Consider the following 20827-nt stretch of genomic DNA (forward strand, 5'->3'; position numbering starts at 1 on the left):
TGTGTTGCACTGATTGTGACGGGTGACAGGGCCTGTGTTGCACTGACTGTGATGGGTGAGCGGGTCTGTGTTGCACTGACTGTGATGGGTGACCGGTCCTGTGTTGCACTGACTGTGATGGGTGAGCGGGTCTGTGTTACACTGACTGTGATGAGTGAGCGGGTCTGTGTTGCACTGACTGTGATGGGTGAGCGGGTCTGTGTTGCACTGACTGTGATGGGTGAGCGGGTCTGTGTTGCACTGACTGTGATGGGTGAGCGGGTCTGTGTTGCACTGACTGTGATGGGTGAGCGGGTCTGTGTTACACTGACTGTGATGGGTGACCGGTCCTGTGTTGCACTGACTGTGATGGGTGAGCGGGTCTGTGTTACACTGACTGTGATGGGTGAGCGGGTCTGTGTTACACTGACTGTGATGAGTGAGCGGGTCTGTGTTACACTGACAGTGATGGGTGAGCGGGTCTCGTTACACTGACTGTGATGGGTGAGCGGGTCTGTGTTGCACTGACTGTGATGGGTGAGCGGGTCTGTGTCGCACTGACTGTGATGGGTGAGCGGGTCTGTGTCGCACTGACTGTGATGAGTGAGCGGGTCTGTGTTACACTGACTGTGATGGGTGAGCGGGTCTGTGTCGCACTGACTGTGATGGGTGAGCGGGTCTGTGTCACACTGACTGTGATGGGTGAGCGGGTCTGTGTTGCACTGACTGTGATGGGTGAGCGGGTCTGTGTTACACTGACTGTGATGAGTGAGCGGGTCTGTGTTGCACTGACTGTGATGGGTGAGCGGGTCTGTGTTACACTGACTGTGATGGGTGAGCGGGTCTGTGTTACACTGACTGTGATGGGTGAGCGGGTCTGTGTTACACTGACTGTGATGGGTGAGCGGGTCTGTGTTACACTGACTGTGATGGGTGAGCGGGTCTGTGTTACACTGACTGTGATGGGTGAGCGGGTCTGTGTTACACTGACTGTGATGGGTGAGCGGGTCTGTGTTACACTGACTGTGATGGGTGAGCGGGTCTGTGTTGCACTGACTGTGACAAATGACAGGGTCTGTGTTACACCAACTGATGGGTGACAGGGCCTGTGTTACACAGTCTGTGCAGTGTGACAGGGCCTGTGTTACCCAGTCTGTGCAGTGTGACAGGGCCTTTGTTACACAGACTGCGATTGGTTTCGGGGCCTGTGTTATACAGGCTGTGAAGAGTGACAGGGCCTGTGTTACACACACTCTGGCAGGTGACAGGGCTTGTATTACACACACTCTGACGGGTGACAGGGCGTGTGTTATACAGACTGTGATGGGTGACAGGGCTTTTATTACATAGACTGTGACTGGTGACCGGGCCTGTGTTACACAGGTTGTGAAGGGTGACCGGGCCTGTGTTACACTGATTGTGACGGGTGACAGGGCCTGTGTTACACTGATTGTGACGGGTGACAAGGCCTGTGTTACACTGACTGTGACTGGTGACCGGGCCTGTGTTACACTGACTGTGACGGGTGACAGGGCCTGTGTTACACTGACTGTGAAGGGTGACAGGGCCTGTGTTACACTGACTGTGATGGGTGACAAGGCCTGTGTTACACTGATTGTGACGGGTGACAGGGCCTGTGTTACACTGATTGTGACGGGTGACAGGGCCTGTGTTACACTGATTGTGACGGGTGACAGGGCCTGTGTTACACTGATTGTGACGGGTGACAGGGCCTGTGTTACACTGACTGTGACTGGTGACCGGGCCTGTGTTACACTGACTGTGACGGGTGACCGGGCCTGTGTTACACAGACTGTACGGGTGACAGGGTCTGTGTTACACTGATTGTGACGGGTGACCGGGCCTGTGTTACACAGACTGTATGGGTGACAGGGTCTGTGTTACACAGACTGTGATGAGTGCAAGGGCCTGTGTTTCACAGTGACGTGTGACAGGGCCTGTGTTACACAGACTGTACAGGTGACAGGGCCTGTGTTACACAGACTGTACGGGTGACAGGGTCTGTGTTACACAGACTGCACGGGTGACAGGGTCTGTGTTACACAGACTGTGACGGGTGACAGGGCCTGTGTTACACAGACTGTATGGGTGACAGGGTCTGTGTTACACAGACTGTGATGAGTGCAAGGGCCTGTGTTTCATAGTGATGTGTGACAGGGCCTGTGTTACACAGACTGTACGGGTGACAGGGTCTGTGTTACACAGACTGTGACGGGTGACAGGGCCTGTGTTACACAGACTGTATGGGTGACAGGGTCTGTGTTACACAGACTGTGATTAGTGCAAGGGCCTGTGTTTCACAGTGACGTGTGACAGAGCCTGTGTTATACAGACTGTGACGAGTGACAGGGAGTGCATTACCCAGACTTTTTTTTTGTTTCTTGGATGTGGGCATCACAACAAGGCCAGCATTTGTTGCCCATCCTTATTTGTGAAGTTGAGGATGAGCTGCCTTCTTGAACTCCTTCAGTAGGTGTGGTGCTTATCGTAGCAGGGGTTTGATAGAACTAAATTGTGCCCAAGTTACATATTTGATGGGGAATGAGTTAACACTTTTCAGGGAAACAAGATGCAGTGTGTATCTCATCTGTATGTAGAGTCCATTATGCAGTTGTAGATGGTGATATCTGTGTTACATGGACCATTAGAATAATGGTGGCAATACATGCGGAAGCTGAATGGCTGGCAATTGGTATTTCTGATTCCTCACTAGGATCTAGAGGAAGAGGAAGCCATAGCTGGAGATGGGAATAACTGGGAAGCATCTCTGGAGAAACTGCCACCATTAGGCAAAATCACAAAAACTGAATCGCAGGTTATTGTATCTCCCAGGTAAGGAAATACGAACAGAGCAAGGGACAAATATTATTCTGTCAACCAAACACCAACCCTTTAGGATAGAACCTCATTTCATCAGCACACTTTCTCCATCCAGCCCCATGAATCTCCGTGCCACCTCGTCCCTACCACACTCAACGCCACCTCGTCTCCAGCACACTCAACACCACCTCATCTCCACCACAATCAACCCCACCTCGTCCAGCACACTCAACCCCACCTCGTCCAGCACACTCAACCCCACCACACTCAACCCCACCTCATCCCCAGCACACTCAATGCCACCTCATCCAGCACACTCAACCCCACCTCGTCCAGCACACTCAACCCCACCACACTCAACCCCACCTCATCCCCAGCACACTCAACCCCACCTCATCCCCAGCACACTCAACCCCACCTCATCCAGCACACTCAACCCCACCTCATCCAGCACACTCAACCCCACCTCATCCCCAGCACACTCAACCCCACCTCGTCCCCACCACACTCAACCCCACCTCGTCCAGCACACTCAACCCCACCTCATCCCCAGCACACTCAACCCCACCTCATCCCCACCACACTCAACCCCACCTCGTCCAGCACACTCAACCCCACCTCGTCCAGCACACTCAACCCCACCTCGTCTCCACCACACTCAACCCCACCTCATCCAGCACACTCAACCCCACCTCGTCCAGCACACTCAACCCCACCTCGTCCACCACACTCAACCCCACCTCGTCCAGCACACTCAACCCCACCTCGTCCAGCACACTCAACCCCACCTCATCCCCACCACACTCAACCCCACCTCATCCCCACCACACTCAACCCCACCTCATCCCCACCACACTCAACCCCACCTCGTCCAGCACACTCAACCCCACCTCGTCCCCAGCACACTCAATGCCACCTCGTCCAGCACACTCAACCCCACCTCATCCCCACCACACTCAACCCCACCTCATCCAGCACACTCAACCCCACCTCGTCCAGCACACTCAACCCCACCTCATCCCCACCACACTCAACGCCACCTCATCCCCACCACACTCAACCCCACCTCATCCAGCACACTCAACCCCACCTCGTCCAGCACACTCAACCCCACCTCATCCCCACCACACTCAACCCCACCTCATCCCCACCACACTCAACCCCACCTCGTCCAGCACACTCAACCCCACCTCGTCCCCACCACACTCAATGCCACCTCATCCAGCACACTCAACCCCACCTCATCCCCACCACACTCAACCCCACCTCATCCAGCACACTCAACCCCACCTCGTCCAGCACACTCAACCCCACCTCATCCCCACCACACTCAACCCCACCTCATCCAGCACACTCAACCCCACCTCGTCCAGCACACTCAACCCCACCTCATCCCCACCACACTCAACCCCACCTCATCCCCACCATACTCAACCCTACCTCATCCCCACCACACTCAACCCCACCTCATCCCCACCACACTCAACGCCACCTCATCCCCACCACACTCAACCCCACCTCGTCCAGCACACTCAATGCCACCTCGTCTCCAGCACACTCAACCCCACCTCATCCCCACCACACTCAACCCCACCTCGTCCAGCACACTCAACCCCACCTCGTCCCCACCACACTCAATGCCACCTCATCCAGCACACTCAACCCCACCTCATCCCCACCACACTCAACCCCACCTCATCCAGCACACTCAACCCAACCTCGTCCAGCACACTCAACCCCACCTCATCCCCACCACACTCAACCCCACCTCATCCAGCACACTCAACCCCACCTCGTCCAGCACACTCAACCCCACCTCATCCCCACCACACTCAACCCCACCTCATCCCCACCACACTCAACCCCACCTCATCCCCACAACACTCAACCCCCACCTCATCCCCACCACACTCAACGCCACCTCATCCCCACCACACTCAACCCCCACCTCATCCCCACCACACTCAACGCCACCTCATCCCCACCACACTCAACCCCCACCTCATCCCCACCACACTCAACCCCACCTCATCCCCACCACACTCAACCCCCACCTCATCCCCACCACACTCAACGCCACCTCATCCCCACCACACTCAACCCCCACCTCATCCCCACCACACTCAACGCCACCTCATCCCCACCACACTCAACCCCACCTCATCCAGCACACTCAACCCCACCTCGTCCAGCACACTCAACCCCACCTCATCCCCACCACACTCAACCCCACCTCATCCCCACCACACTCAACCCCACCTCATCTCCAGCACACTCAACCCCACCTCATCCCCACCACACTCAACCCCACCTCATCCCCACCACACTCAGCGCCACCTCGTCTCCAGCACACTCAACGCCACCTCATCTCCAGCACACTCAACCCCACCTCATCCCCACCACACTCAGCGCCACCTTATCCCCACCACACTCAACCCCACCTCGTCCACCACACTCAACCCCACCTCGTCCAGCACACTCAACCCCACCTCATCCCCACCACACTCAACCCCACCTCGTCCAGCACACTCAACCCCACCTCATCCCCACCACACTCAACCCCACCTCATCCCCACCACACTCAACCCCACCTCATCCCCACCACACTCAACCCCACCTCATCCCCACCACACTCAACCCCACCTCATCCAGCACACTCAACCCCACCTCATCCCCACCACACTCAACCCCACCTCATCCCCACCACACTCAACCCCACCTCATCCCCACCACACTCAGCGCCACCTCGTCTCCAGCACACTCAACGCCACCTCATCTCCAGCACACTCAACCCCACCTCATCCCCACCACACTCAGCGCCACCTTATCCCCACCACACTCAACCCCACCTCGTCCACCACACTCAACCCCACCTCGTCCAGCACACTCAACCCCACCTCATCCCCACCACACTCAACCCCACCTCGTCCAGCACACTCAACCCCACCTCATCCCCACCACACTCAACCCCACCTCATCCCCACCACACTCAACCCCACCTCATCCCCACCACACTCAACCCCACCTCATCCCCACCACACTCAACCCCACCTCATCCAGCACACTCAACCCCACCTCGTCCCCAGCACACTCAATGCCACCTCGTCCAGCACACTCAACCTCACCTCATCCCCACCACACTCAACCCCACCTCGTCCAGCACACTCAACCCCACCTCGTCCAGCACACTCAACCCCACCTCATCCCCACCACACTCAACGCCACCTCATCCCCACCACACTCAACCCCACCTCGTCCAGCACACTCAACCCCACCTCATCCCCACCACACTCAATGCCACCTCGTCCCCACCACACTCAACCCCACCTCATCCCCACCACACTCAATGCCACCTCGTCCCCACCACACTCAACCCCACCTCGTCCCCACCACACTCAACGCCACCTCATCCCCACCACACTCAACCCCACCTCATCCCCACCACACTCAGCGCCACCTCGTCTCCAGCACACTCAACGCCACCTCGTCTCCAGCACACTCAACGCCACCTCGTCCCCACCACACTCAACCCCACCTCATCCCCACCACACTCAACCCCCACCTCGTCTCCAGCACACTCAACCCCACCTCGTCCAGCACACTCAACCCCACCTCGTCCAGCACACTCAACCCCACCTCATCCCCACCACACTCAACGCCACCTCATCTCCAGCACACTCAACCCCACCTCATCCCCACCACACTCAGCGCCACCTTATCCCCACCACACTCAACCCCACCTCGTCCAGCACACTCAACCCCACCTCGTCCAGCACACTCAACCCCACCTCATCCAGCACACTGAACCCCACCTCATCCCCACCACACTCAACCCCACCTCATCCCCACCACACTCAACCCCACCTCATCCCCACCACACTCAACCCCACCTCGCCCAGCACACTCAACCCCACCTCGTCTCCAGCACACTCAGCCCCACCTCATCCCCAGCACACTCAACCCCACCTCATCCCCAGCACACTCAACCCCACCTCATCCAGCACACTCAACCCCACCTCATCCCCACCACACTCAACCCCACCTCGTCTCCAGCACACTCAACCCCACCTCATCTTGCACACTCAACCCCACCTCGCCCAACACACTCAACCCCGCCTCATCCCCAGCACACTCAACCCCACCTCATCCAGCACACTCAACCGCACCTCATCCCTAGCACACTCAACCCCGCCTCATCCCCAGCACACTCAACCCCACCTCGTCCAGCACACTCAGCCCCACCTTGTCCCCAATTCTGTTATGGTCCCCAGCTGAGGTTACCACTGGATAAGCCTGATCCCAGGGTGGAACCCATATTAATAAATCCTAACTTTTATTTGTTTGTTTAGATGCATGGGGAGGGGCTACTGAACAAAGTCACCAGTGTCAGCTGATCAACTTATAACAAAAGCACAAAACAATTTGACCTTTTCTTAACTCGCAAATACAGAAATACAAATCAAACTTAAACTTTAAAGCTACAACTCAATCCTAACACCCACAACTACAAATATAACTTACTTAAACTATCTCTGTTTCAACACCTCTCCCTTTGGAGGAAAGAAAGCTTCACAACAGTGGAGGTTTCTTTCCAATGGACATCCATCTGCCTCACACAAACATAACATCATAAACCTGGAAACCAGCTTATTATCTATTGTACAAATAAATTTTCCATTTGCTTCACAACTACACATCTTATTGTACCATTACAAAAACGTACTTAAACAATGTCAATAAATGTAACAACATTAGCAGAATTTGTACATCGTAGCATGATCATAATTTTCCTCTTATTCCCAGTCTTTAATTCAGCAAAGAATGTTTCATTTAAGTCTATAGCCCAATTGTCCTTTTTGTTCATTGTAGATGTAATTCCATCCTCAAGCTCATTTTCCAAACTCAAGTGTGGTAAATTCTCAATTCGATTTAGCAAAGTCAAAATGACATTTTTGTGTGTAAACGTCTCATTTCTTCTCTGGTCAAAATCTAATTTTGCCATTTCAAAGATGTTATTGAGATGTTTTTTATGTTCACACAAAAGGGTTTCGTATTCCTGTTTCGTTTGATTTTTAAGCTTTTTATGATATTGTTGTTTCTCCAGAACCCATTTCAAACAGGCCTTTTCCACTTTTTTTAAATTCATTCACAGGATGTGGACGTCGCTGGCTGGACCAGCAATTTTTGCCTATCCCTAGTTGCCCTTGAGAAGGTGGTGGTGAGCTGCCTTCTTGAACCCCTGCAGTCCATGGCGTAGGTACACCCACAGTGCTGTTAGGGAGGAGGCAAAGTCTCCCTGTGGAGTTTCATAGTTTGTTCTAACCCTTCAACTCTTTTACATAACCCACAAACTATATCATTCCAGGTTTTGAATGGTCTTTTGCAAATCATCCAATTGCCTGGATTCCAACTGCTGTATTTTGTATATCAGCTCCGGCAATCACCTGTAAATCAGTGTTTCTGGTCATTGACTTTTCCAGACCATTTTGTGATTTCAGTCTTTTTTGTTGGCAATTCTTGATTTCCAATTCTACAGGCACTTCAGTTGTTTTCATATTGTCCATTACTGAGGTTAATATACCAGTAATTTTACTTGGATCAGTTCTTTGCTCAACTGGACCACAATTCGGCAAAGATTTTTTATTCACAGGAACAACTTTGGAACTGTGACACTCCATACCACATATCTTCCCCTCCATTTTCTCCAGTTCGCACTGAAGTTCAAGAATCCCGACCAAGTTCTAACAGTTCGTTAGTTTTGCTTTTTAATTCCGCGTTCAACCAGTTATTCTGATTTACCAAGAATTCCTTTTCCTGTTCAAGGCACTTTCCATATTTCATAGCAACTATTGATGCTTGAAGTTCATCAAGTTTTAACTGAAGATTGACCTTTGTTAAATTTGCTTCTACAAGTTTATCATTTAGACATTTCAAGTCCTCAGTCAAGTATTCTACTTTCTGTAACTGATTCTCATTTGTTCTCAAATTCTCTTCTTTCATTAGCAAATTCCTCTTTCAAACGTGAAAGTTGGTTTTCTACATTAATCAGGTTTTTCTTCAATTGCTTGTTAGCGGAAATAAGTGTTTCAATTTTGGCCACAGTAGTTTTCTGAAGATGGTTGTGTTATGGCAGACAGATGGTAAATGCCAAGCTGCCCAAATCCCAGAGGGAAACTTGAAGCAGATGCCACAACTATTTTTGCAATTTGTACTTATTTCAAGATGCGGGCTTTGAATTCAGTAAAAAGAAGGCCCCCAAGACTTATAGGTTTCTTACAAAACCGAACTAAACCTTTATTAATAGAAAAAATGATTTCAAACACTTACAAATTACTATGATAACTTCTAAATCCCCAGTTAATCTAACTCCCAGTTACACTTTCATTAAGGCGACAGTAAGATGCAGATTTTAAAAGACCCAGGCAAAGAAACGCAAGACCCTGAACAATCCAATTCAAAATGAATTTTCTCAGCTTCAGTTCTTTGTAGACAGCAGCTTGAGGCGTAGATGCTGAAGGCTTTTTCACACTTGTTTTAGACCTTAGAATGCCTGCCCGCACACTCAGCCTTCTCTCCTTTATACATATTTTCCCCTTTGAATGCAAATTCGCAGTGTTTCACTATGTCTTTGGACTTTTATCTCTCTAATAATGAAATCTATCATAGTACCAATTTTACCAGTAATCTTTGGGAAAAAATAAACACACTGTTTCTTAACTTCTCTTGACTAGGTGTAATATTTCACTCCCTCTTTTGAATTCAATCTAGTCTGGCTTATTTAAAAATGCAATTGTTCCCTTTACACCTCACATCCTAAAACTTCCCCCATGTTTACCTACTTATTTCAAACCTAGCTTGTTTTCTATTACATCAAAGCCTTCAGACCAGCTGCCTTTAATGCAATTAAATCACACACACAGACTATTACTTTACATTACAATAAATTCCAATAACATTATGAAAATTATTATATTTTCCTGGCAGTTAAGATCACCATCAATTGCCTGCTGCAATACAGCCGTTGCCACATTACTGCCTCCACTAGCCAAATCACTACCCAGAGTAAAATCTACCCCTTCAACAGGTGATTTGGGAATAATTCCCACCGTAACAATTCCATTTACAAAGTGATTTTATGAGCCGGGCTCATAAATTCCATTAATATCCCTTATTAGTACTTTTTGCTTCATAAAACTAGCTGGAACACAAATTGTATCATCAGCCACCATCAATGATTGATCTGCCCCTGTACCTCTCAAAATTTTAATCGGTTTACTTGTTTTGTTGGAGGAGTAAGGGATCACTTCTCCCTTTGACATAAAACATCCAGACCCTCTGTTAGCCTGACTTCCTTCACCAGCAATCAAAGAAGAATTCTTCTGACTATCCTGAACCATATCCCCCTTCCCTGTATGTTCTGAAGGAACACGTTTCACCAGTACCATTGCTACAATTTTAACAATCATTTCCTTTTCTGATGCAACCTTTACTGAGGACTCCTTAGCCGTTCTTACTACTGCAATAGATCTACCATTTAATCTCCAGCAACCTGCCCTAACATGTCCTACCTTGTTACAATGGAAACACTTCAGCTTTTGAATGTCACTGCCTTCCTTTCTGGTTTGAGGAGAAATTGCATGAGAATTCCCAACTGTCCCCCTTCTTCCCTGGCTACTTGCTTTCCTTTTGCCTCCCGAGCTTCTATCCTTCTCGGAATTATGGGTGTGATGGAAAAAGGATTTAGATTTATGGACCGGTTCATAATCATCAGCCATCTCCGCTGCCTGTCTAGCAGCCTTAACTCTCTGGTCTTCAACATGGGTCCTAACTACAAGAGGAAGTAAATCTTTAAATTCTTCCAAGAGAATTATTTCCCTAAGAGCTTCATATGTTGTCTCTACCTTTAATGCAATTTAATCCAACAGTCAAAATTACGTTGCTTTACCCTCTCAAACTCAATATAGGTCTGCCCAAGCTGTTTCATTCCATTCTGAAATTTCTGCCTATCTGCCTCAGGGACTAACTCATACGGACTCAGAATAGTCATTTTTACTGCATCATAATCCACCGATACCTCTTCTGACACCATTGCATAAACCTCGTGAGCTCTACCTACCAACCTACTCTGTAAGAGCAATGTCCAGAGATCTTTTGGCCACTTCATTTGCCTAGCTACCTTATCAAATGAAATAAAGAGTGCCTCTACATCCCTTCACTCAAACTTTGGGAGAGCTAGCACAAACTTAAACAGGGTAATTTGATAAGGTGGATTCAAAATTGGCTTAGTTGTAGGAGGCAGAGAGTGATGACAGAAGGATGCTTTAGTGACTGGAAGCCAGTGTCCAGTGGCGTACCACATGGATCTGTGCTGGGTCCCCTATTATTTGTCATTTATATAAACGATATAGATGACTGTGTGGGGGGTAGGATTAGTAAGTTTGCGGGTGACACAAATATTGGCCGGGTGGTTAACAGTGAGGTTGAGTGTCTTGGGCTACAGGAAGATATAGACGGGATGGTCAAATGGGCAGATAAGTGGCAGATGGAATTTAACCCTGAATAATGTGAGGTGATACACTTTGGAAGGAGTAATTTGACAAGGAAGTATTCAATGAACGGCATGGCACTAGGAAGTTCTGAGGAACAAAGGGACCTTGGCGTATGTGTCCATAGATCTCTGAAGGTGGACGGGCACGTTAGTGGGATGGTGAAAAGGGCATATGGGACACTTGCCTTTATCAATCGAGGCATAGATTACAAAAGTAGGGAGGTTATGTTGGAGTTGTATAGAACCTTGGTGAGGCCACAGCTGGAGTACTGTGTGCAGTTCTGGTCGCCACATTATAGGAAGGATGTGATTGCACTGGAGGGGGTGCAGAGGAGATTCACCAGAATGTTGCCTGGGATGAAACATTTAAGTTATGAAGAGAGGTTGGATAGACTTGGGTTGTTTTCGTTGGAGCAGAGAAGACTGAGGGGTGACCTGATCGAGGTGTACATGATTATGAGGGGCTTGGACAGGGTGGATAGGGAGCAGCTGTTCCCCTTAGTTGAAGGGACAGTCACAAGGAGACATAAGTTCAAGGTGAGGGGCAGGAGGTTTAGGGGGGATGTGAGGAAAAACTTTTTTACCCAGAGGTTGGTGACGGTCTGGAATGCGCTGCCTGGGAGGGTGGTGGAGGCGGGTTGCCTCACATCCTTTAAAAAGTACCTGGATGAGCACTTGGCACGTCATAACATTCAAGGCTATGAGCCAAATGCTGGTAAATGGGATTAGGTAGGTAGGTCAGGTGTTTCTCACGTGTTGGTGCAGACTCGATGGGCCGAAGGGCCTCTTCTGCACTGTGTGATTCTGTGAACCCCACTAGGTTTTAAATTGAAGGTTTTTCCATCATTAGAACTTTCCTCAGCATCTGAGATCTCTTTTTTAACTTCCATCCTTTTAAGCTGCTATTCATTTTCTTGTACCTTCTCTCTTTCCTTTGCCATTCTTTCTTTATCCTTCTACCTTACCTGAAATTCCAGTTCTAGCTGCCTAAACTCTTTCTCTTTCCTTTCCTTTATCATTTGCCTCTAGTTTTTTCAATTCCAATTCTCTTTTTTTCTTTTCCTCCAATTCAAGTTTCTTCGTTTGTAACTAAAGTCTCACTACCTCAAGCTGTGACTCACCCCCTGGAGAAAGTGGTCTGTCTGGTATCCCTTCCAGGTTTAAATGCTGTGCTATTATCTCAACTAGGTCTACTTTCCTCATCCCTTTGGGTAATTCTAACTCCAGTTTATCCATCAATTCTATTAGCTTACTCTTAGTTAATTTCTGTAAACCAGTCAGAGTTACATCTTACAACTGTAAAAAAGGCTCAGCAACCTCCAAAGCCATTTTGAATTCCAACCCACATCATATACCTCACAGCAACTCCAATTCCTATGTCCAGTACCTCTTTACCTCCCACATACTTGTTTTATGAGGGTTCACAGATCCCACCAATGTTAAAGGATCTCTAATCTCGCTTTATAATGATAATCCTGGACCAATTATTATTCCGGGTCCAATCACCTGCTGTCCATGTTTCCAATCCCACAAGAGCCCCCACTTTGCTTTGATTCCCAGCTGAGGTTACCCCTGGACAGGCCTGATCTCAGGGTGGAACCCAGCTTGATAAACCCTAACTTTAATTTGTTTGTTCAGATACGTGGGGAGTGGCTACTGAACAAAGTCACAAAAGCATAAAACATTTATTAAACAAGAATAGATCAACTATATTATGATACTCCTTCACCCACAACTATATCTTTACAGATATATACAGATTTGTAAGGATAACACAAGTTACAAAAGAGTTCTTATACTCTAATGTTCACAGTAAGTACACAGCCCATGTAAACCAATATTCAACCTATGGTGAGACACACCACACTCTGAAACCAAGTGACAGATGCCACCTCAACCAGATGCCATGGAACCTCTCCTCAACTCCCCCCCAGATGCTTGCCCCACCATGAGCCAACTGGTCTCACTGAACTCCGTAGTTCATATGAGGGTTTTCCATCTCCACTCTCCAAGAACTCTCTTTGAATCTTCTCCCAAACTGACGCTTTATTTCAGATGCCTTCCGCGAGGGCCCAGCTCCAACATTTCAAACCCTCCTTCCGATGTTCCTCTCCCCTGGGTCACCACATGCATTCAAGCTTCATTCCACGTACTCTCTCGCATCGACTCAGCCGTCAACATGACACCATCATACTTCACATGCCCATAGCAAAGAGTTACAGACCTTCAGTTGACTCTATGGACCTTCTGGCCTCTTTCAAGCTGTTCTAGCTTTAAATCTGTTTTCCGCAGCTTTTGTCTTTTTAAGGCTTGAAGCCTTTCTCTCTGCCCCTCAGTCTTAACTTCACTTAACAGGCCTTTTTCCAGGTTTTTGCCCTTCCTTTGACTAGAAGGTTTGCTTTGGACTTTCTCCTGTTCCACTCCCCTGGATTTTGGGGTCCTTTCTTTAGTTTGGGACTGGCTATCTGTCCCCTTTGCTCCAGTCTCTCCTGGCAACTACTTTCAAAACCAACTGAACCCAAATAGCTTCCAAATCAAACTACTGTTCCATGTTTCATCTTTCGGTGGGGCCTGCCTCTCTGGACCCCTGTTGCTAGGCAACAGCCCAGTTTCTCTACACTTGTGGTTGCCTAACTTCTCGTATAGTTGTAAAACTTATTAGAAAGGAAGGCACCTTTTGAAATGAACCTAAACTCAGTTTGACCTCTTGCTTAACAGAAATACAGTTCAGACTTAAACATTGAAGCTAAAACTCATTCCCAACACCAATAAATACAAATATAACTTACTTAAACAATCTCTATTTCCTAATAATTCACACAACCCCACCCCTCCCCGGTTCCCACAACCCCACCCCCTCCCCACACAACCCCACCCCCTCCCCGGTTCCCACAACCCCACCCCCTCCCCGGTTCCCACAACCCCACCCCCTCCCACACAACCCCACCCCCTCCCCGGTTCCCACAACCCCACCCCCTCCCCGGTTCCCACAACCCCCATCCCCTCCCCGGTTCCCACAACCCCCACCCCCTCCCACACAACCCCACCCCCTCCCCGGTTCACACAACCCCACCCCCTCCCACACAACCCCACCCCCTCCCCGGTTCCCACAAGCCCACCCCCTCCCCGGTTCCCACAAACACACCTCCCCGGTTCACACAACCCCACCCCCTCCCCGGTTCCCACAAACACACCTCCCCGGTTCCCACAACCCCACCCCCTCCCCGGTTCACACAACCCCACCCCCTCCCCAATTCACACAACCCCACCCCCTCCCCGGTTCACACAACCCCACCCCCTCCCCGGTTCCCACAACCCCACCCCCTCCCCGGTTCCCACAACCCCACCCCCTCCCACACAACCCCACCCCCTCCCACACAACCCCACCCCCTCCCCGGTTCCCACAACCCCACCCCCTCCCACACAACCCCACCCCCTCCCACACAACCCCACCCCCTCCCCGGTTCCCACAAACACACCTCCCCGGTTCACACAACCCCACCCCCTCCCCGGTTCCCACAAACACACCTCCCCGGTTCACACAACCCCACCCCCTCCCCGGTTCCCACAAACCCCACCCCCTCCCACACAACCCCACCCCCTCCCCGGTTCACACAAACACACCTCCCCGGTTCACACAACCCCACCCCCTCCCCAGTTCCCTCAAACACACCCCGTCCCCGGTTCACACAACCCCCACCTCCTCCCCGGTTCACACAACCCCCACCCCCTCCCCGGTTCACACAACCCCACCCCCTCCCCGGTTCCCACAACCCCACCCCCTCCCCGGTTCCCACAACCCCACCCCCTCCCCGGTTCACACAACCCCACCCCCTCCCCGGTTCCCACAACCCCACCCCCTCCCACACAACCCCACCCCCTCCCCGGTTCACAGAACCCCACCTCCTCTGCGATTGACTCAACCCCGCCTCCTCCCCATATCGCCCACCCGCCTCCTCCCTGTATTTCCCTCCTGCTGTCTCCCCATATCATCCCTCCCCCACCTCCCCTCCCCATATCCCTCCCCCACCTCCTCCCTATACCCTTCACCCGCTTCCTCCCCATATCGCCCACCCACCCTGTCATATAATTAAAGAAATTAATTGAAAGGGAGGAGGTTCTAAGTGGTCTGGCAGGCTTAAAAGTAGATAAATCTCCAGGCCCGGATGAAATGTATCCCAGGCTGTTGAGTGAGGCAAGGGAGGAGATAGCAGGGGCACTGGCAATAATTTTCAATACCTCTCTGGCCACAGGAGAGGTGCCAGAGGACTGGAGGACAGCCAATGTGGTACCTTTATTCAAGAAGGGAGGAAGGGATAAACCAGGGAACTACAGGCCAGTCAGTCTAACCTCAGTGATGGGGAAACTATTGGAAGCAATTCTGAGGGACAGAATTAATCTACACATGGAGAGGCAGGGATTAATCAAGGACTGTCAGCATGGTTTTGTTCAGGTCATGTCTGACCAATCTGATTGAATTTTTCGAAGAGGTGACCAGGTGTGTAGATGAGGGAAATGCATTTGACGTCGTCTGCTTGGACTTCAGCAAGGCTTTTGATAAGGTCCCTCATGGGAGACTGATAACGAAGGTAAGTGCCCATGGGATCCAAGGCAATTTGGCAAATTGGATCCAGAATTGGCTGAGTGGCAGGAAGCAGAGGGTGATGGTCGAGGGGTGTTTTTGTGACTGGATGCCTGTGTCCAGTGGGGTTCCACAGGGATCGGTGTTGGGTCCCTTGTTGTTTGTGGTATATATAAACGATTTAGACTTGAATGTTGGACGGTTGATCAGATTCACGGATGACATGAAAATTGGTGGGGTGGTAAATACTGAGGAGGAAAGCCTTAGATTACAGGACACAGATGGGCTGGTCAGATGGGTCACAGCTAGAGTATTGTGTGCAGTTCTGGAATCCGCTTTATAGGAAGGATGTGATTGCACTAGAGAGAGTGCAGAGGAGAGTTACCAGGATGTTGCCTGGGCTGGAGAGTTTTAGTTATGAGGAGAGATTGGATAGACGGGGGTTATTTTCCCTGGAGCAGAGGAGATTGAGGGGGGACGTGATTGAGGTGTATAAAATTATGAGGGGCATAGATAGGGTAGACAGGAAGGAACTTTTCCCTTTGGTGGAGGGATCAATAACCAGGGGGCATAGATTTAAGGTAAGGAGCAGGAGGTTTAGAGGGGACGTGAGGAAGAATTTTTTCACCCAGAGGGTGGTGGGAATCTGGAACTCACTGCCTGAAAGGGTGGTAGAGGCAGATACCCTCATAACATTCAGATGTGCACTTGTGATGCTATGGCATACAAGGCTATGGGCCTATGCTGGAAAATTGGATTAGAATAGTTAGGTACTTGTTTGACTGACGCAGACTTGATGGGCCGAAGGGCCTTCTTCTGTGCTGTAAACCTCTATGACTCTATGCCTCATCCCCCTCCTCCCCACATCCTGCCCCCACCTCCTTCCCACATTCCTTACCCACTTCCTCCCCATATCCATCACCCACCTACTCTCCATACCCCTCCCCCACCTGCTCCCCAAACTGCAAGAAGTGGGCCTCATGGGGGTCTCCACACCTTAGCAGTCGGAGCATGCAAAGTCTAGCCATACCCCTGAACATGGAAGTTTAGAAAGGACCGTTCTTAGTCCTGGTGCCCCACTAGTGTTTACAAGAATGGATATATTATTGAACCATCAGCCCAGAGGCTGCCCACCCAAATTCCAGAAGGTAAGTTTCAGTGATTCATTTAAAAAATCCATGGGGTGTGGGCATTGCTGACAATGCCAGCATTTATTGTCCATCTCCAGCTGCCCCTTCAGAAGATGGTGATGGGCCTTCTTCTTGAACCACTGTGGTCTGTTTGGTGCAGATACTCCCACTGCTGTTTGGGAGGGAGTTACAGGATTTTAATCCAGTGACAATGAAGGAACGGCAGTATAGTTCCAAGTTCAAGTTGTGTATGCTGGTGTTCCCATACGCCTCTTGAGCCTGCCCTTATAGCTGGTGAGGTGAGTGGATATGGAGTCCAGTGGTCACTTGTGGCCAGAGCTTCAGGGCCACATGAGGCTGCAGTTTGGACAGGCCTGCTTTTACAAGCTGTGCTCTTCCCATGTTGGCACTAGATGTCCCAGAATCATGGCAAGCCCTTCCCCTGCAATATGAAAGTATTTGCAGCAGTGAGGACAGCACCCAGAGCTTAATCCTAATGTTTCCTTAGTTAGGGATGCTTCTTTTTGTTCTCACAGGAACTACTGAAATCATTCTTGTTATTCCCTCATTCAGTAAGTCAGAAAGTAGACAGCTGCGACGACCCAGGAGTACTTCGCTGAAAGATCGGCACAACTCAAGGACACAAGGTGACAGAGCCAGCAGTTTCGACAGCGAGTGCTTGCCAGACTCCAGATTCAATACTCAGGTTAATCAGAACGCCGGTTTTCTTTCCCCTCCGCAGTTTAGCTCCCATCTCATGAAGTCACTGCCTTGCTGGGGACAGTTAAACAGGCGGCAGCCAATCTCCAGTATCTTGTCCAAGAAGCTATTCTTAATGTCAGATCCCAGATAGCAGTACTGACCCTCCGACAGTGCAGTGCTCGCTCAGTATTGAACCTCTGACAGTGCAGCAGTCCCTCTGTACTGACCCTCCGACAGTGCAGCACTCCCTCAGTACTGACCCTCCGACAGTGCAGTGCTCCCTCAGTACTGACCCTCTGACAGTGCAACAGTCCCTCCGTACTGACCCTCCGACAGTGCAGTGCTCCCTCAGTACTGACCCTATGACAGTGCAGCGCTCCCTCAGTACTGACCCTCCGACAGTGCAGTGCTCCCTCAGTACTGACCCTCCGACAGTGCAGCGCTCCCTCAGTACTGACCCTCCGACAGTGCAGTGCTCCCTCAGTACTGACCCTCCGACAGTGCAGCACTCCCTCAGTACTGACCCTCTGACAGTGCAGCACTCCCTCAGTACTGACCCTCTGACAGTGCAGCACCCCCTCAGTACTGACCCTCTGACACTGCAGCACTCCCTCAGTATTGATCCCCTGACAGTGCAGCACTCCCTCAGTACTGACCCTCTGACAGTGCAGCACTCCCCCCGTACTGACCCTCTGAGAGTGCAGCACTCCCTCAGTACTGACCCTTCGACAGTGCAGCGCTCCCTCAGTACTGACCCTCCGACAGTGCAGCACTCCCTCAGTACTGACCCTCTGACAGTGCAGCACTCCCTCAGTACTGACCCTCTGACAGTGCGGCACTCCCTCAGTACTGAGCCCTTGACAGCGCAGCACTCCATCTGTACTTATCCTCTGACAGTGCAGCACTCCCTCAGTACTGACCCTCTGACAGTGCAGTGCTCCCTCAGTACTGACCCTCCGACAGTGCAGCACTCCCTCAGTACTGACCCTCCGATAGTGCAGCACTCCCTCAGTACTGACCCTCCGATAGTGCAGCACTCCCTCAGTACTGACCCTCTGACAGTGCAGCACTCCCTCAGTACTGACTCTCTGACAGTGCAGCACTCCCTCAGTACTGACCCTCTGACAGTGCAGCACTCCCTCAGTACTGACCCTCTGACAGTGCAGCACTCCCTCAGTACTGACCCTCTGACAGTGCAGCACTCCCTCAGTACTGACCCTCTGACAGTGCAGCACTCCTTCAATCCTGCACTTCAACTATCAGCCTGGATTTTGTCCTCAAGCCTCTGAAGTGAAGCTTGATTCATTGAACTTCTGACTTGATGGCACGACTGCTTCCCACTGAGTCATGGCTGGAACATCTGGGGACTTTGTTTAAGCAGGTCTGAGCTGTGACCTGACTGGTCTGTTCCCTTCATTGTGCTGAGTCCTGAGTGGACAGGCAGTGTGAATTACTAAGTATCGCTCTCCATTTTTTTAAAGGTCAGAAAATATTAAGTTAAATTAAGGTGAGATTAAGTAGATTTTTCATTCATTTTTTAAAATTTTAGCTGCCCACCAACTGTAGGAAATTGGAATTTGGAATTCTTGCAGATATCGGGTTGAGGCCAAGGTGTTGTTGTCTGACCTGGTCTTGGGCACTCATGGCTGATACAGGCTGGTTTCTCACACAAAGTCAGTGAGAAGAGGGCACTTGGTAATGAAATTGCTGAAACTGGAGAATGGTCTGCTCCTAAGGAAAGGAACGGCCAATATCAGTGGGCCAAGTTTCCTGTTGACATGCCCATAGAGGAAAATCCAGGGTGAAGATCACAAGGCCTACGTGCTTAATTCTCTGGGGCAACAAAGACATTCGGATGTTTTTCCCCAAATAGTCACTCAGGACTTTCCAATTTGGAAAGGGAGGACTCCAAATAAAAGAGCTTTAACGTATTCCAAGTATCAGGGATTAGGTATCTCTCTATATCTATGGCCAGTCACTGATATCAAGACCTACTACTTTGTTTGCTGCTTAGGTCCCTCGTAAGTCTGTTTATGACCAACTGAACCAGATCCTAATATCAGACGACCAGCTGCCAGAGAGCATTATCCTGGTGAACACTACAGATTGGCAAGGACAGGTAAGGATAACAGTGGCACAGAGATGATCTCTGCGAACGTCTCCATTGTAGAAAATGAGGGTACCACTCCCAGATGGGTGAAGGGACTGAAAGAGAGCTCATTCAGAGAGAGAGAGAGAGAGAAAGCATCCAGAGGGACTGAGGGAGAGCTCGTTCAGAGAGAGAGAGGTCCAGGGGACTGAGGGACAGCTCATTCAGAGAGGGAGAGGTCCAGGGGACTGAGGGACAGCTCGTTCAGAGAGAGAGAGAGGTCCAGGGGACTGAGGGACAGCTCGTTCAGAGAGAGAGAGAGAGAGTCCAGGGGGACTTAGGATGAGCTCATTCAGAAAGAAAGAGGGTCCAATGGGACTGGGGAAAGCTCGTTTGAGAGAGAGCGAGAGAGTTCGTTCGAGAGAGAGCGAGAGAGTTCGTTCGAGAGAGAGAGCTCGTTCGAGAGAGAGAGAGCTCGTTCGAGAGAGAGAGAGAGAGAGGCTTGTTCGAGAGAGAGAGAGAGAGAGAGAGGCTCGTTCGAGAGAGAGAGAGAGAGGCTCGTTCGAGAGAGAGAGAGGCTCGTTCGAGAGAGAGAGAGAGAGAGAGAGAGGCTCGTTCGAGAGAGAGAGAGGCTCGTTCGAGAGAGAGAGAGGCTCGTTCGAGAGAGAGAGAGAGAGAGAGGCTCGTTCGAGAGAGAGAGAGAGAGAGAGGCTCGTTCGAGAGAGAGAGGCTCGTTCGAGAGAGAGAGGCTCGTTCGAGAGAGAGAGGCTCGTTCGAGAGAGAGAGGCTCGTTCGAGAGAGAGAGGCTCGTTCGAGAGAGAGAGAGAGGCTCGTTCGAGAGAGAGAGAGGCTCGTTCGAGAGAGAGAGAGGCTCGTTCGAGAGAGAGAGAGAGAGGCTCGTTCGAGAGTGAGAGGCTCGTTCGAGAGTGAGAGGCTCGTTCGAGAGTGAGAGGCTC

At 50.6% G+C, this 20827-nt stretch overlaps 1 protein-coding gene across 1 annotated transcript in view; it reads left to right on the forward strand.

Moving 5' to 3' along the window:
• LOC144672951 (phosphofurin acidic cluster sorting protein 1-like) overlaps positions 1 to 19928 on the forward strand; it is a gene marked incomplete at its 5' end in the record, with an annotated part of 203737 nt that extends 183809 nt beyond the window's left edge. Inside the window, 3 exons of the mRNA XM_078534956.1 lie at positions 2714 to 2832; positions 17654 to 17786; positions 19797 to 19928. Coding sequence (XP_078391082.1) covers positions 2714 to 2832; positions 17654 to 17786; positions 19797 to 19928 — 384 coding nt within the window. The remainder of the gene's footprint in view (positions 1 to 2713; positions 2833 to 17653; positions 17787 to 19796) is intronic.
• Between the last annotated feature and the right edge of the window lie 899 nt (positions 19929 to 20827).

This window comes from Cetorhinus maximus, unplaced genomic scaffold, assembly GCF_964194155.1.
Source record: "Cetorhinus maximus unplaced genomic scaffold, sCetMax3.hap1.1 HAP1_SCAFFOLD_163, whole genome shotgun sequence".
Classification (NCBI taxonomy): domain Eukaryota; kingdom Metazoa; phylum Chordata; class Chondrichthyes; order Lamniformes; family Cetorhinidae; genus Cetorhinus; species Cetorhinus maximus.